At 48.0% G+C, this 13,728-nt stretch overlaps 1 protein-coding gene across 4 annotated transcripts in view; it reads right to left on the bottom strand.

Annotated features, from left to right (window-relative positions):
* Positions 1-12,957, bottom strand: part of FRMD1 (FERM domain containing 1) — a 43,710-nt gene extending 30,753 nt beyond the window's left edge. For 2 of the 4 annotated variants that reach the window (XM_032996938.2, XM_042796182.1), the window contains exons 1-2: positions 11,658-11,726; positions 2,462-2,626 (exon numbers count right to left, since the gene is read on the bottom strand). In XM_032996938.2, the coding sequence (XP_032852829.1) occupies positions 2,462-2,557 (96 nt within the window). In that variant the 5' untranslated portion in view covers positions 2,558-2,626; positions 11,658-11,726. Of the gene's footprint in view, positions 1-2,461; positions 2,627-8,983; positions 9,081-11,657; positions 11,727-12,848 lie in introns of those variants that run through there. The other 2 variants (XM_032996936.2, XM_032996937.2) reach the window with 2 other exon arrangements.
* Positions 12,958-13,728: the final 771 nt, after the last annotated feature.

Below are 13,728 nucleotides of genomic sequence, written 5' to 3'. Positions count from 1 at the left end.
ATCCCCTCAAATTCATCTAATCATCCAGAAAGGTGGACACCAAAAGTTAATTAAGCAATACCCAATTATGGGTGAAAAGACTTTAAAATGGCTACTGGTCTTCTCTTCAACAGCACTATCTGTGAAGGGCATAAGACAAATCCATTTTAAAGAGCAGGCTTCAATCTACATGCAACCACATAAAACACTTATAGGTAAACTCTTATCTGGAAGGGTAGAATTTATATGGGAGGGGGGAGAAAGCAATTACCTGCATAAACACTGTGCTTATCACAGGAAGGATCTATAATTTATTCTGCTGGAAGGATAACCATTCCTACCTACCTCACCGAGCTGCAAGCTTGTTTAGTATTTGCGTTCCACACTGAAGAGGTTAAAAGGCTTTGGAAATCTTAAGTAGTGGCATTATTATTCTAATAAATGCGCAAAGTATCATATGTGGTTGTGCTAATTAAATTTGGGTTCTACCAACATCACTAGAAAATTGCCTTGATGTTCCTTTAAAAAAAAAAGTCTTTGCAGATGCAAAAATCTTAATTTTTGTTGTTGTTTTGAAGGGGTGTTGTGGTAAAGACAGAAGCCAAATGAAAAGCTGGTCTTGGTGACTTGCCCAGCTGTAACAGGTCATGTTTCACTCTCTATGCAATTAGGACACAACTGTGCATCGAGGGCTCATGTTTTGCCCAGGCAGCTATTCCCTTTCACACACAAGCATCTCCACATATGTATTTTCCCAACTTCCCAGCCACCAAAGCAAGAGGCAACAAAAATGAGGAGAGAAAAGGTCTTCAAAAAGGGCTGCCAAGGGGTGCTGTTGCACTGACCCCTCTGCAGGACAAGGCAGCAATGCTCAAGGCACCCCGACTTTTCTGAGTGGCAGCAGGCAGGAATTGGGGGTACACAGTGTTTTCCCTCCATCCCTGCCAGCGCTCCGTGCAAAAGACCATTTCTTATGCTTACCAAGTACCTTGGACGTATTTAAAGGACACACAGATGTGGCAGTTAAGGACATGGTTCAGTGGTGAACTCGGCAGTGTTTGGTTTATGGTTAGACTCGATCATCTTAAGGGTCTTTTCCAACCTAAATGATTGCATGATTTTATGATAAACTGCAGGTATCCAGGATTTGCCTTACGGTCTGAGCACTGCCAAAACTTAATATGGTGGAACGTGACCCGGCAGTGGAGGAAGAGCCGTGTGCCCAGCTCAGGGACGGGCGCAGCGAGGAGCGGTGACGGCACCAGCCCCGCGGGCACACTGCCCTCCTGCTTCCCCGCGGCGGGGCGGGCGCCGCTATCTCGGGTCTTTAGTCTCCCAGATACAAACTGTAAGAAGGTGAGATTTAGGGTCAGATCATTACCCAGGGCCGTGCACCTGCTGCCAAGAACTTAATTAAATCATTGTTTTGTGGCTTGCACAAAACCCTTCTGGGTCAGTAGACGGGCTGCGTTTGAACCCGTAACCTAGAAGCAGAGCACCCCAGATTTTGCTATTAAAGTCTTCTTCCATCCAGCCCTTGTGGTTGCTTCAGTTAACGATGCCACACTTAAGCACAGCAGGTAGGAAAATTCCTACATGGATTTTGAAGATTAGCATGCATAGTTTCAAAAGCCACCGTTTCAATCAAGTGCTTAAAACAACAGTTCACCTCAACTGTCTTCTCCCCCTCCCCATCCCAGAGGGGTAAAAAAAAAAAAAAAAAAAAAAAATCAAAACAAAGCAAAACCTCTCCAGCCCACATATGAGTGCAGGCACACACTCACAAGAGAGCACTTATCTTTGAGGCTAGCTTGTTGTCTGAACGTGAAGTGCCTCCGTCAGTTCAGTTCCTCAGAAGTTCAAGGAGCAGCCGGCGTTGCACAAAGAGGCACCGCACCATGGTGGACACCGTGCCACACTGGGCTGCCAGCTGACCTGGCTCTGCTGTCACTTGCTCACACACACTTGGGTATTTGAAGTGGTGATCAAAGAAATGAAGTGACTTACCTCTGTTTTTTGTGTGTACAAGTACTCAGAGGGAAAAAACCCCCACCCTCAATGGCTGTTTACTCTGCCTTAGAGTCTTTGAAGAGATCTGCAGGCTATCAAAACCAGAAATAGCTAAAATGCCAGAGCAAATGGGCATGCTTGCTAAGTCATCAAGGCATTTCAGGTTCAATTTTTTTTAAAATTGCTAGATTATTATCAGTGGCAAAAACACTCAGAGAGAATAAAAAATAAATAACAACAGAAAAAGAGCAGAGGGGACCCCCTGTCCAAAAACACAACCGGTACTTGTAAGAAACTCTGCAAATGAGTTGAAGCTGCCCGATTAGAAAATGGACCACCAGTTACCCTAAACTGGCTAACAGCCTTTCGGTCAGCAGACTGGCACCAGGCTTTTGGGAGAACAACGGGGGCTAAGAAACCGAACTCTGGCTGCGACTCACGGAAGCTCCAGGCCTCCCTCCCGGCCACTCACCCCGACGACCAGGCTGAGCTGCTCCCGGGTGGGCAGGAAGACGCAGACACTCCGGCTCTCTGGCTGCATCCTGCCTGCCAGCAGTGCCCTGCTCATGGTGGGCAGCTCCGCGGGGGCCAGGGTCTCCTTTCCGGGTGGGTGTCAGGCTCCCTTCATCCCACGCACCTGTCGAGAAGGTGAGAGCATCAGTGCCTCGCTCATGCCGGTGTTGAGAGCGGCCCATGGCACACCTTTAAATAGCTCGGGAGTCCCAGGAGAGCACCATAAAGCAATCAGGACTCCCTAGAATAACAAACTAGGCTCAAGGTTTTGAGACACACATACAGTGATAAGGCAGATGACACCACAGATCACTTCCCAAAAATGCCCAGCAGAGAGGGGGAGGCACCCCATCCTTCAACCAGGTACCTCGCTCTTGCCCAAAGCAGAGATTTCAGTGAGCCATCAAGCAGGCACACGTCAGTGCAGAGGACTTAATCTGAGCAGTCTTCCCCCTCAGCCCACCCCTAGTCCCTGGGAAACCTCTGCCCCAAATGCTCTGTACCTCAACTCAAAAGAACAGGTGGAAACACATAAACTCACAAGGCTGAGACATTGTATGATACTTTTTGTGAGATGAGCCCTGCCAGTCTCCTCCCAAGGGCTAAGCCCAACCTGCACAAGCATCTTAGAGCTGAAGTTATGATAGTAACAGAAACAAGAGACAGTAATTCCGTTCACACCCAAAAGCACAGTAGTCAACATCATCATCACCTTATAGCTAGGTTAGACACAGTTTCCTCAGCAACTTGTGACATTTTATTTACAGCCCTCTCTGCTCTGATGCTCTCCAGGGCAAGGACGCATCCTGTGGCACTTGACAAAATCTGGCAGGAAGGGGAGACACTCCTCGAGGGCAAGTTAGGGATGAACACCGGCAGAGACCTGATCCAGCAAGATACCGACCAGCTACCGGGTCTGCTCCATCCCCATACAAGATGATGCAAGCCAAACCCCTGCTTCCCCAAAGTCGCCCCGGCATGACACCCATCCCCCAGCAACACCTGAACACCCATCACCAGCACAGCAACAGAGGTGCTGCTGGCCAACGCCTGCCCGCAAAGCCCCCCCACGCCCCTGGGGCCAGGCACGTACCCCAGCAAGGGCAGCCAAACCCAACGCCAGCCAAACGCACCGGCTCTGGCAGCTCTACCCTCGCCCACCGCACAGCACACCTCCGGGGGACAAGCGGTGAAGGGATGCACGGGCTTCTTCACCCTCCAAAATGAACTCAAGGATGAGGGATCATAAGCAGCAAGGAAGCAGGTCATGCTACGCTAACACATGTGCATGTGTACATTAGGTACAAGTTTTAAAAGCATCCGGTATTTAAAGTCACGTTTGCCCTGTTTCTGGGTAAAATATTGCAGAATAAAACTTGTGTGGGAGATGGGAGAAGCAAGCCATCATGGGAAAACAAAGTACATTACAGAAAAAGGAACTTGGATTTACCCCTCTCCCTTCATTTCCATGCTCAAACATTAATATTTTTTTTAAATCAAATACAAGAAAAAGATCTGTAAGTGTCCTTTTGCAAGTACAAAAAGCTGTTCCATGCACCTCCTTCCCTGAGCTGGCATACACAGTGCTTCTCAATAAAGCATTTTCCGCTACAGGTTCTTTATGTAGAGCATCTCTTATGAGACTGAAGTACATAAAAATTGCATTTATATTGTATTAAACAGGGGGTTATTAAAAGCTATCATTATTTTTTTTCAAAATCAGAATTTAATCAAACAAGAACTAGGAATTTTTAAAAAGGAGATTGCTCTAAATTATAAGCAAGCAGGAAAAACACATTTGACTTCTTGGGACAGGTGAAAGCTTATATTAAAGGAAATATTAAGATAAAAACTTTGATTTATCCTCTCTTATCGATATAATTATACTGATGAGCTCTCTTAGGCTCCAGGCTACACACTACTAACAGCTGTATATAAATTACAGATGTCTACAGAATGACTCGAGGGCAACAGGTCGCCATTATTATTACCAGCTGATGTCATATGCACCGTAAGCTTTATCAACAGCATAAAGACCTGAGTATGAGCTCAAGCTTTCCAACATAAGGAGGTTTGTCTTAATTGTCAAACTGCTGCACTAGCCAGTACACATTCCCACTTGCAAGGGGAGATCACATCCAGCAAAGATGTTCATGTGGCTCATAACAGAACTGGAAATAGGACAAAGAAGCAACCATGAAATCCACAGAAAATTGTGTGCACATTTAACTGAAGAAACTGAATCCCACTTCCCCATAGCCTCTATAAAACACAGCTTCTGGAAAGCTTTTCCTCTGGTTTCACACCTGCTTTGTTCATCTGAATTTTTAAGAGAACTGTGGATCCCAAGAGCAAGTAAGTGAAAAAGGAAGGGGAGAAGGTGTTTTTCTTATGTTTTAAAGCAACTGAGCTGGTGGAGTCCATCACAGCAGGTAAGAGGTTAAAGAAGCAATATCCTTAATCTGAAGGGGGAGGTTAAACACCAGGCTTCTCTTCTTCAGAGGTATGTTAGGATGTGATAAAACATAATGAATCATTAACTTGCTAGCACTGCATGTTTACATCTTTTTAAAAAAAAAAAAAAGTTGTGAGGCAAGAGTAACTGCCCTATGAAAACAAGTGGCCAGAAGGAATGCTCTTACTTAAAGATACACAATTTCAGACTGCCCATATGCCATTCTTTTGTTTACCACAGATTCCAACCTCTTAACCTCAATTAAACCCTAAAAGCTCTAGCAAATGCACTGCAGATGAATTAATAAAAGCTGAAGTCAATCATCGGCCTCTGGGACACCCTACAGGTTGTTTTTTTGTTGTGTGGGTTGGTTTTTGTGGGGGTTTTTTTGTTTGGTTTATTTTTTGTTGTTGTTGTTGGTTTTTGTTTTGTTTTGTTTTTTAAATAACATCACTTCATGTTTTAGCTCCTGGAGAAGTGCATTTTGAGATGTAATTGCTTGGTCAAAGGCCCAGCGGCCTATCAATGAAGCAGTCAAAGGCACTATTTATTTGTATTCTTCTGGTATCAGTCAGGAGGCTTATTAGTGCCCAGAGTGGTGGCACAGCTTATTTAGCACTGTTTATTTTACCTAAACACATGTGCAGTAGAGCTTTGGAAAACACATCTGTCATTAATTTCAAGACTCCTCTGATTAAACAGCTTGAACATGGCCATAAAAAGCTCATTAAGAAAAACTCTAACTTCCCCTCCTCTTCCCACAGCCCCTCGAGCTGCCTCCCAACACCGGACTAGAACCTTAGCACTTTCTAGGTTGAAGCAGGGAATGGCTGAGATTTGCCCCAGCAAGAGGGGTAAGAGCAGCAAAGCCCTTCAAGGGAGGAGGAGGAAGAGGAAAGAGACTGCTCATTTCGGGTATCAGCAGGACAGCTAGCTAAACCACCTCACACCTTTATACTCAATGGCACAGGGATGACCTGCCACCACTGAATCTGGGGCCACGCCACAGCCAGCCTGTCTGGAAGCAGGTCTCATCCAAACAGCACGTGGGTTCTCGTAGCCATATGATCGCAGCTGTAATTTTACACATCAGTTCGTGGGACCACAGCAAATTGGGTCCTAATCCTGATTTCAGCCTCTAGGTACTTCCACAACCACATCTCAAAGGGATAAAGCAAACAGATGAATGAGCAATCACCTACCAACTCAAAGCGGCAAAACAGAACAAAGTCCTCCTCTAATGAGAAAAAAAGCACAGGTAATTCTGTGCTTCTCTCAAAAACACCTGGAAACATGCTTTGTAAGGTTTATTATAGTAAAACTTCTTAGGAAAGTTGGTTTTGCTAGAGCTGACAGAAAATGATCATTGAACATCTTAATGATGAAACCTTACCAGAGTGGCCCTACAGAGTCCCATCAAAAACTGTCTCCATCCAGAAACATTAAGACTCTTAACATTTTCCAGGCATTATGCAGATATGTCTTAGGCCTCTAAGACAACTAGACTCTTAGGCTGCAATTTCACAATCAACTTAAGCAGCTTTAATCAAGGCAGTCCTGCAGCAAGACAGACAGACAACTGCCTGTATATAAATCTGCCTCTGGCAGCAACCCACACTTGGGCTGCCTTCTACTCATGATGAAACACAGCCTTAAAAACTGAGAACCCCCCGCACCTTCCAGGTATTTTGTCCCCTCAGAGGCATACTGTAGGGCATCAGTACTATCTTCAAAACAGAGTAAAAAAGAGCCTGAGAGAGTAAAAGATGTAATGGTGGCATATTAGCCTTTCCCACCTTTAAGACCCCACCTCCCTCCTTTGACTATCCCCAGAGATGATGAAAATTTCTCTGGAAAGATACATCAATCAGGAGGGAGGGGAGAAAAAAAATGCTTGTCAGGGCAGAAAACAAGCCTGAAGTTAAATAGCTTTATGTCACGGCTGCAGATGATGTGAGAAGTGCCACCTGCAACCAACAGCCAGGACAACTAGGTCATGTCCTGCAGCAAATTCCCAGAAATATGTTGACTTCACAAATGTATCTGCCTTGGCATCACTCCAGCTCTAGCACAACACATGCAAGGGCGAGGATGCCACAAGGAGGTAAGGTACTGAATTTGGTGTCCACACACTACTTTGGGGTAGAACACACACCTGCCTTCAAACACTGAGCACTACTTAGTAGGGAGCCCCTAGGCAAAGCCACTGAATGAGGAATACCAAGAGACCTCCCAGTCACTTGGGTCCTCTGAAGGACCAGATCCCAGAACCAATGCAGCTTGGCTACGGGACGGATGCAACACTGGCAGCAGCGAAGTCAACTGGCTTTCAGTCCACAGATGTAGGAGGTGCGACTGCAGCAGGCCTTCTGCATCTGCGAGCAACACCTGTCAGATCCGAGCGCCGACCTCTTGCACGGACGAGACATGGGCCTGACTCCCCCACCTTTCCATTAGGATTTTCAAAAGGTACAATAGGAGATACCTCCAAAAACTCCAGGGCTGTGGAGCCCTAGCAGACTTAACCATCACCCTATACCTTTTGGGACAGATGGGGAAATCGCTGAGCGCTGGTCTTAGATACCAACCAACATCCTTTTTACTTTATTAGCAGCACTCCCTGGTGTTGCTGAGCTTTAATATAGAGGGAAATGCTTTCTCATTAGTCTTCATTGCAGGATTAGACACAGCTCTTAGGCATGACTGCCCACACTCCACCTTTGCTCTGCAAAGTTCTCCTGCCTCACATCAAGCAGCACTAGTGAGTGCTAGAACATGAAACTTGCTCTTGAGCTTGTAACTCTTCTGCTCTGCACCCCCCACAATGTGACCGGTGTGCTCAGGAAGAAGGGATCTCCCAAAATTCCCATTCCTAACCTGGGACCACGCTGCTATGCTACTCTGTCTGTAGGCTGCCCTAGTCCTTAGGCTCAAAGATGGGGGTCAACTCTTCTACCCAGGGATGGCAGGGTTCTCCAGTAGCCAAGTGACTCGTGTTTTTGCGCACACATCAGACCTTACTGCTGCTAACTAGTCCTCAAGGAGAGGAAAAAGGCTTAGCTGCAGAGAGAGCACCGAAGGAGGTGCTGATGGAAGTGCAATGGCAGGGCAGCAATGGCAGGACTATGATGCAGGGTGGCTACCACATGCCCATCCAGCTCTCCCATGGGATGAAAAAAACTCCTCAGCAGTTTGCTCCATGTGAGGGCAGCCCAGGATTAATCACCCAGGCTTAGTCTTTCCCCAGAACCAAAACTGAATTCAGGAGCCTTTTGCAAGAATACGTACACAAAAACATACAGCCTTTTAAAATACATTATTTTATCAGAAGCATGTGCAAAACTTAACAATGTACATGCTTTAAACAATACTGAAACTGTAAAGTCTGCAGCTAGAGCATGCGATTCTGTTCTGGCATGCCTTTTTCCTGAGGTGACAGTCTCTTGCCAACATGGAAAGAGCAATGGATCAACTGATCCTGCCTTTCCATTGATCAGCAAAAGTAGCAGTACATACTCTATCACGTCTGACTACCAACATGAAGTTTCTCTTGACAATGGATTTGTTTACTTCTGCATAACCTATTAATGGACTTGTTTATTGATTACCACTTGCTTATAGGGCTTCCTCATATGTCATAAATCAAGCACATGAAGGTTTTTGAGTAAGTAGCAACTGAAGGCATCAACTGGCCTATGTAAATGCAGAAGACAGACCAGCAAAATATGGGACAAGGCGTGAGTCAGCCTCAGTGTCCATTACACCTCGCATAAAGCAGTTGCAAAGGAAGCCTGGTCAGAAGTGCAAAGCTGTTTTCTCAGCTGGACGACCAAGACAGCGTTGCATGAAATCTCGCAAAGGTTAAGGGAAGTGAGTTGCTTGAACAGCCATTCAGTAACAGCAAACTTGCCTCCACTCAAACACATGGGCGTACCTCTTTCGAGATGGACCCTTTCAGAAAGCCTATTCATGGGCATACATACGCAGAGCCAGGAGTGCAGTAAAGAAACCACCACAGCCTGGTACCTCTGTGTGGAGGACAGCAACAGAAGATATCTATCTCAGTTTGGCACCCCACTGCTCGCCCTGTGCGCTTTTGCCAAGCAGGGCAATCTTCACTAAAGACTGCTCATTCTTTGTATCTATGGGAAACAGGAGAGGCAAAGTACAGACGGAGAACTGCAGCAATGTCTTAAAATAAGGGAGAGTGAGGCTTCTTTCCCAGGCACTGCAACTGTCAGGAAGCTTAGGAAATGCAGGGAGAACAGCAGCAAGACCTGGTCTCTCTACTAGCAACTCAGGAGAGAAGCATCATTATAGCGTGCAAATTGCAAATGTCCAAAGCCTCATGACCCAAAAGCCTATTGGTTAATTCTCCAACTGGAAACATATTCCTTTTCTTAAATCTACCAAGGCTATAAACACGATTTCTCCCAAGCAGAACTATTATACTCTTGCCTTAAGCACAACAGCCGAGAGACACTCTTCTAGCAAGACTATCTTTGCAGAAGTTATTCCACAATGATGGTATTTTTGAGTTGGGCTGGACTGAATTGGAACAGATCACCAAGCCTTCTGAAATATTTTGCAGATCTGTCAGAAAAAATGTGAATAAACTCTTCCTTCGTTTTCTATTCTCACCAAGATCTTGTTACAGTTCTAGAAGTAAGCAGACTATGAAACCCTTATTAAAAAAAAAAATAAATAAATAAAAAGCATCATTATGACTTCACAAGCAATACCTGGAGTTGCAGGACAAATAAGAACAGACACACTTTTACCAATATATCATGTAAAGAATTCTTCTGATGAGGAACAGCTTCTCTACCAGTAATAACTAGGTTAAAAAAAATTGGCTTACTTCCCCAGAAGAAGGAGAAAGTCTGCTGCTGATCTCACAGCATTTGAATCACTGTCTAAATATTCAGACCAACTAGGCAGGTTCTGAATCACTTTGCTTCTAACTTTTTCCCCCTAAAGTGTAGAGCTGGTCTTGAACATATTCAGAGCAGAAAGGAATATTGATTTATGTAAAGTGTATAGACTTCCAGAAAGAATAGATGAAACTCCACCTGGAACACAGCTTGACTCTATTTCAAGTGTGAAAATGCCAATCTGCCAATACCTTGACAAAATTAACACAAACAGCAGGGTCTTTACGATTAGATGCTCCTTCAGAGACTGCACACTGTACCACCAGACATCAATTCCAACAAGGCAAGGGGGAAACTGGAAGACACGGTCCAAAAAAGAAAGAGAACAGAAAAGCAAGTTTACAGAGAACTTTACATTTTTGATGTGATGACGAATTTTGCAAAAAGAGGAAATAGAGAAATTTAAAAAAAAAGCATAAGAAATGTTTTAACATGAAGCAAATTACTTCCTCCTGGATTCTCCAAGGAACAGCTCCTCCTTGTCAGAGGACTTCTTTTGGGCTGAGGCCACCATTTGTCCATGCTCAGCTCCTAACTGCAGGCTACAAATTAAGGTACCACTGCTAAACACCACCAAGATAATCAAGGAGCAGTGCAGTAGCACAGGACTTTCTCCAAGAAAAGAAGTGTAACCCTGGAGCACAGTAAGCATGCAAGTAATTTACATTGTCTTGCACTGGATGAACAGTAGGGCAATGCCTTTACTACAAAAGCTAACTGATGCAGAGTTAACCACTGGATTCATACAGTTTTTACCTGCAGTCTTGGGAATTGAAAAGTGTGAGGTAGCTTTAAAGCACTATCAGCTTTGCTTTTTTAAACAACAACAAAAAAAAATTACGTGGCCCTTACCTTCTATCAAAAAACTTCTATCAAAAAAAGACTTAAATCAGAAAAACACAGAAAAACAGTAAATACAAAATTTGGTTTAGAAATTTTTGTTTCAGGAAAAAAAGCAACACAAATCTATTTGCCACTGGTGTTTATCCAAGTTTATCACAGTCATATAAAAATGTATTTAACCAGAACAAAGATCCCTAGGGGAAAAAAAAAAAAACTGTCCAAAGAGCACAGACAGTATTTTTTGCTAAACCACTGAAAAGAATCGCTACAACTCATGCTCTTTTGCTTATACTTGTCTTACCCTTTTTTGTTGTTCTCCCCTCCTTTTTTTTTTTTTTTTCTTTAAGGTGATCACTGCAAGAAATTTTTTTTTCCCTTTCGGATTCTATTTTCTTCTGATTTGGCATTCCTCATCTGAAGCCAAAACACTGGCTACTACACTGACTCTCAATATTGCCAGTGCTGAAAACGGAACACTTTGATTAAGAGTGCACAACAATTAAATGGGAGGAATAAACAACAGAATAAGGCCAAGACATTTTGTTGTCATTCCAAGTTTTCCAGGAACAAAATAAGAAAAAAAAAAAAAAAGGAAAAAAAGATAGAAGCTAAACAAATGAATGGGAAACAAATGTCCAAAAAGTTGGAGTTTGTTTTGGTTTTGGGGTTTTTTTTTTTTTGGTTTGTTTTGTTTTTTAAAACAAAACAAAATACTACCCCAGAGATCATCAGTGCTAGAAATACAGCCTTGTTATTTTCCCTGAGAAAGTGCCCTGTGCTTCTGAAGTATTTATTGTCAGTGCCTGGTCATCACAGCAGTTCTCTGAAGATGGGACAAGGTTCAGACAGCACGTTACACAGTTTCCTGGTGTGGTGGAAAAAAAACAATGTGCATTTTTAAATGCCAAGGGGGAGTTATTAACCTGAGAGCCCGTCACTGCCGAGCAGCAGCAGAAACATCTCTCCATGCAGAGGATGACGATTTCTCAGCACAGGAAACCCAGGGCCTTTCCCTGTAAATCATTACCAAGAAAGAATTCAAGAGGTGGAGAAACAACGAAGTACGGAGCCACTCTCCTTTCTGACACCCGCCCCTTCTCCCGTGCACATGTACCTGCCGGGACACTCGTCCCGGTCCCGGTCCCATCCCGTGCCGGTGGGTGAGAGCCCCTCACCGTGGGCAGACCACCCGGACCAGCCCCACGGGATGCCTCCAGCCCCTCGCCCCCGAGGAGCTCCAGGCGCCGCTGCCCCACGCGGCTCACCCTGCCCGAGGTGCCACACCACAGCACGCGTGGACCCGCGCCCCGCCGGGCAACGCCGGCCCCGAGGCCGTCCCACGCCGCCCGGCCACGGCCACGGCCACGTCCCTCTCGCCGGCACCGGCAGGGCAGGCGGTTGCCAACCGGGCGGCCCCAGGGCAACGCCCGGGGCTCGGAGCCGCCTCACGCCGCACGGGACGCGCCCCGGCATCGCCCCATCTGGCATCTCTGGCGAGACCCACCGGTGGCGGAGGGTAAACAGCGAGGGACGCGGGAGTTCGCCACGACCCCAAACCTCCTCCACAGCCCCATTCCTTCCCCGTTTGCAGCCGGTGCCTGCCCACCCTCGCTGACCTCCGGCAGCTGCAGACGCAGCCACCGCCTCAGCCCCGCCGCTCGCCGCTGCTCCGGCCGGCAAAACTCCCCGATCACGTAACAAAACCAGAAAAACAAAACAAAACAAAAACGCCGAATCCCAGCCCTCCCTTTACCGGCAAAGTTGTAGATCTACTTTCGCGGCCAATACCGTGCGGTCGGACCGACCCCGAGCGCCCCGCGGCGCACAGGGCCGGGCCGGGCCCCGCCGGGCTGGGACGGGGCGGGCGCTTCGCGGCTCTCCCCGTGCAACGCGCCGCCGGCAGCCGCACCGGATCCCCACAGCCTCCCACGGCAGGTGCCGGTGCCGGTGCCTCTCCCGCCCCGCACTCGGGACCCGTCCCACAGCCCTTTGTCCCCCGGCAGCTCACCGGGGCCGCGCCCGCCCCAACCCCGCTGCCAGAGAAGCCCCAAAGGGTCGCGGGGAGCCCCGGGAACCTCCCGACGGCGGAGCGCGGGCGCCGCCCGCACACTTACCGCGGGGTGACCCCGGTGGCGGGGCTCCGCCGTCCTGCCTGTGCGCGGCGGCACCCGGCGCCCGGCGACAGCCGAGCGAGGCGGCGGGGCGGGCGCTCGCTGCCGCCCGGGGGGAGGACCGGCGGTGGTGGGCGGGGCCGGGCGGGGCGGGATACGCCCCCCCCCCGGACCCGCCCCTCCCTTCCCCACGCCGACGGCCGCGGCTCCCTCCTGGCCCCCCGCCGCCTCAGCGGATTGGCAGAGCCGGGCGGGGCGGGCCCGCAGCGTGGCCTCAGGTTGGTGAGCGCGGCCGTCAATCCGCGCCGCGGCCGGCGGGACGGTCGGTCGCTGCCGGCCCTCCCGGGCGGTACCGGCCGCTGAGGGGAACGAGGGGGCGGTGGGGCAGGGGGTGGGCGTCGGGGGGGAGCTCGCAGGTGACGAGGGGCTGCCTTCGCGGGGGTTTTGTCCCCGTCTGGGGGGCGATTTTGTTCTCGGCAGGGCGCTCCGTGATCCGCACTGGCAGCAGCGAAGCCTGCGTAGGTGAAATTTTAATTAAGAGTGATCGCAGCAAGGCTCGAGAATTCAGTCCGGGGCGCTGTGCCGTAACCAGGTTGGCCGGGCCGTGCTGGCGGGACGGGAAGAGTCGCAACGTGTCAAAAGAGGTGGTGGAAGAGCCGGGGTCAGATCTGAAAACTGGGAGCCCGTGTGTTCGGAGAGGGAACACTTGGGAGGGAGCTGCTGTGCTGCATGCATGGTACAAACCTGCTTGCCTCCCTCCCACCTCTACGTTACAATTTGCTTTTTAATGTAGTAGCTTTCCAAAAGAAGGCCGACATCCTCTCAAGGTCTGTAGTGTTGCTCCCTCTCCCCCACAAGTAGGCTGTTGCTTAATTTCCCCACC

The sequence above is a fragment of the Tyto alba genome, unplaced genomic scaffold (assembly GCF_018691265.1).
Source record: "Tyto alba isolate M040663 unplaced genomic scaffold, T.alba_DEE_v4.0 Super-Scaffold_22, whole genome shotgun sequence".
Taxonomy (NCBI): Eukaryota; Metazoa; Chordata; class Aves; order Strigiformes; family Tytonidae; genus Tyto; species Tyto alba.
This window is presented reverse-complemented; position numbering and strand designations above follow the sequence as displayed.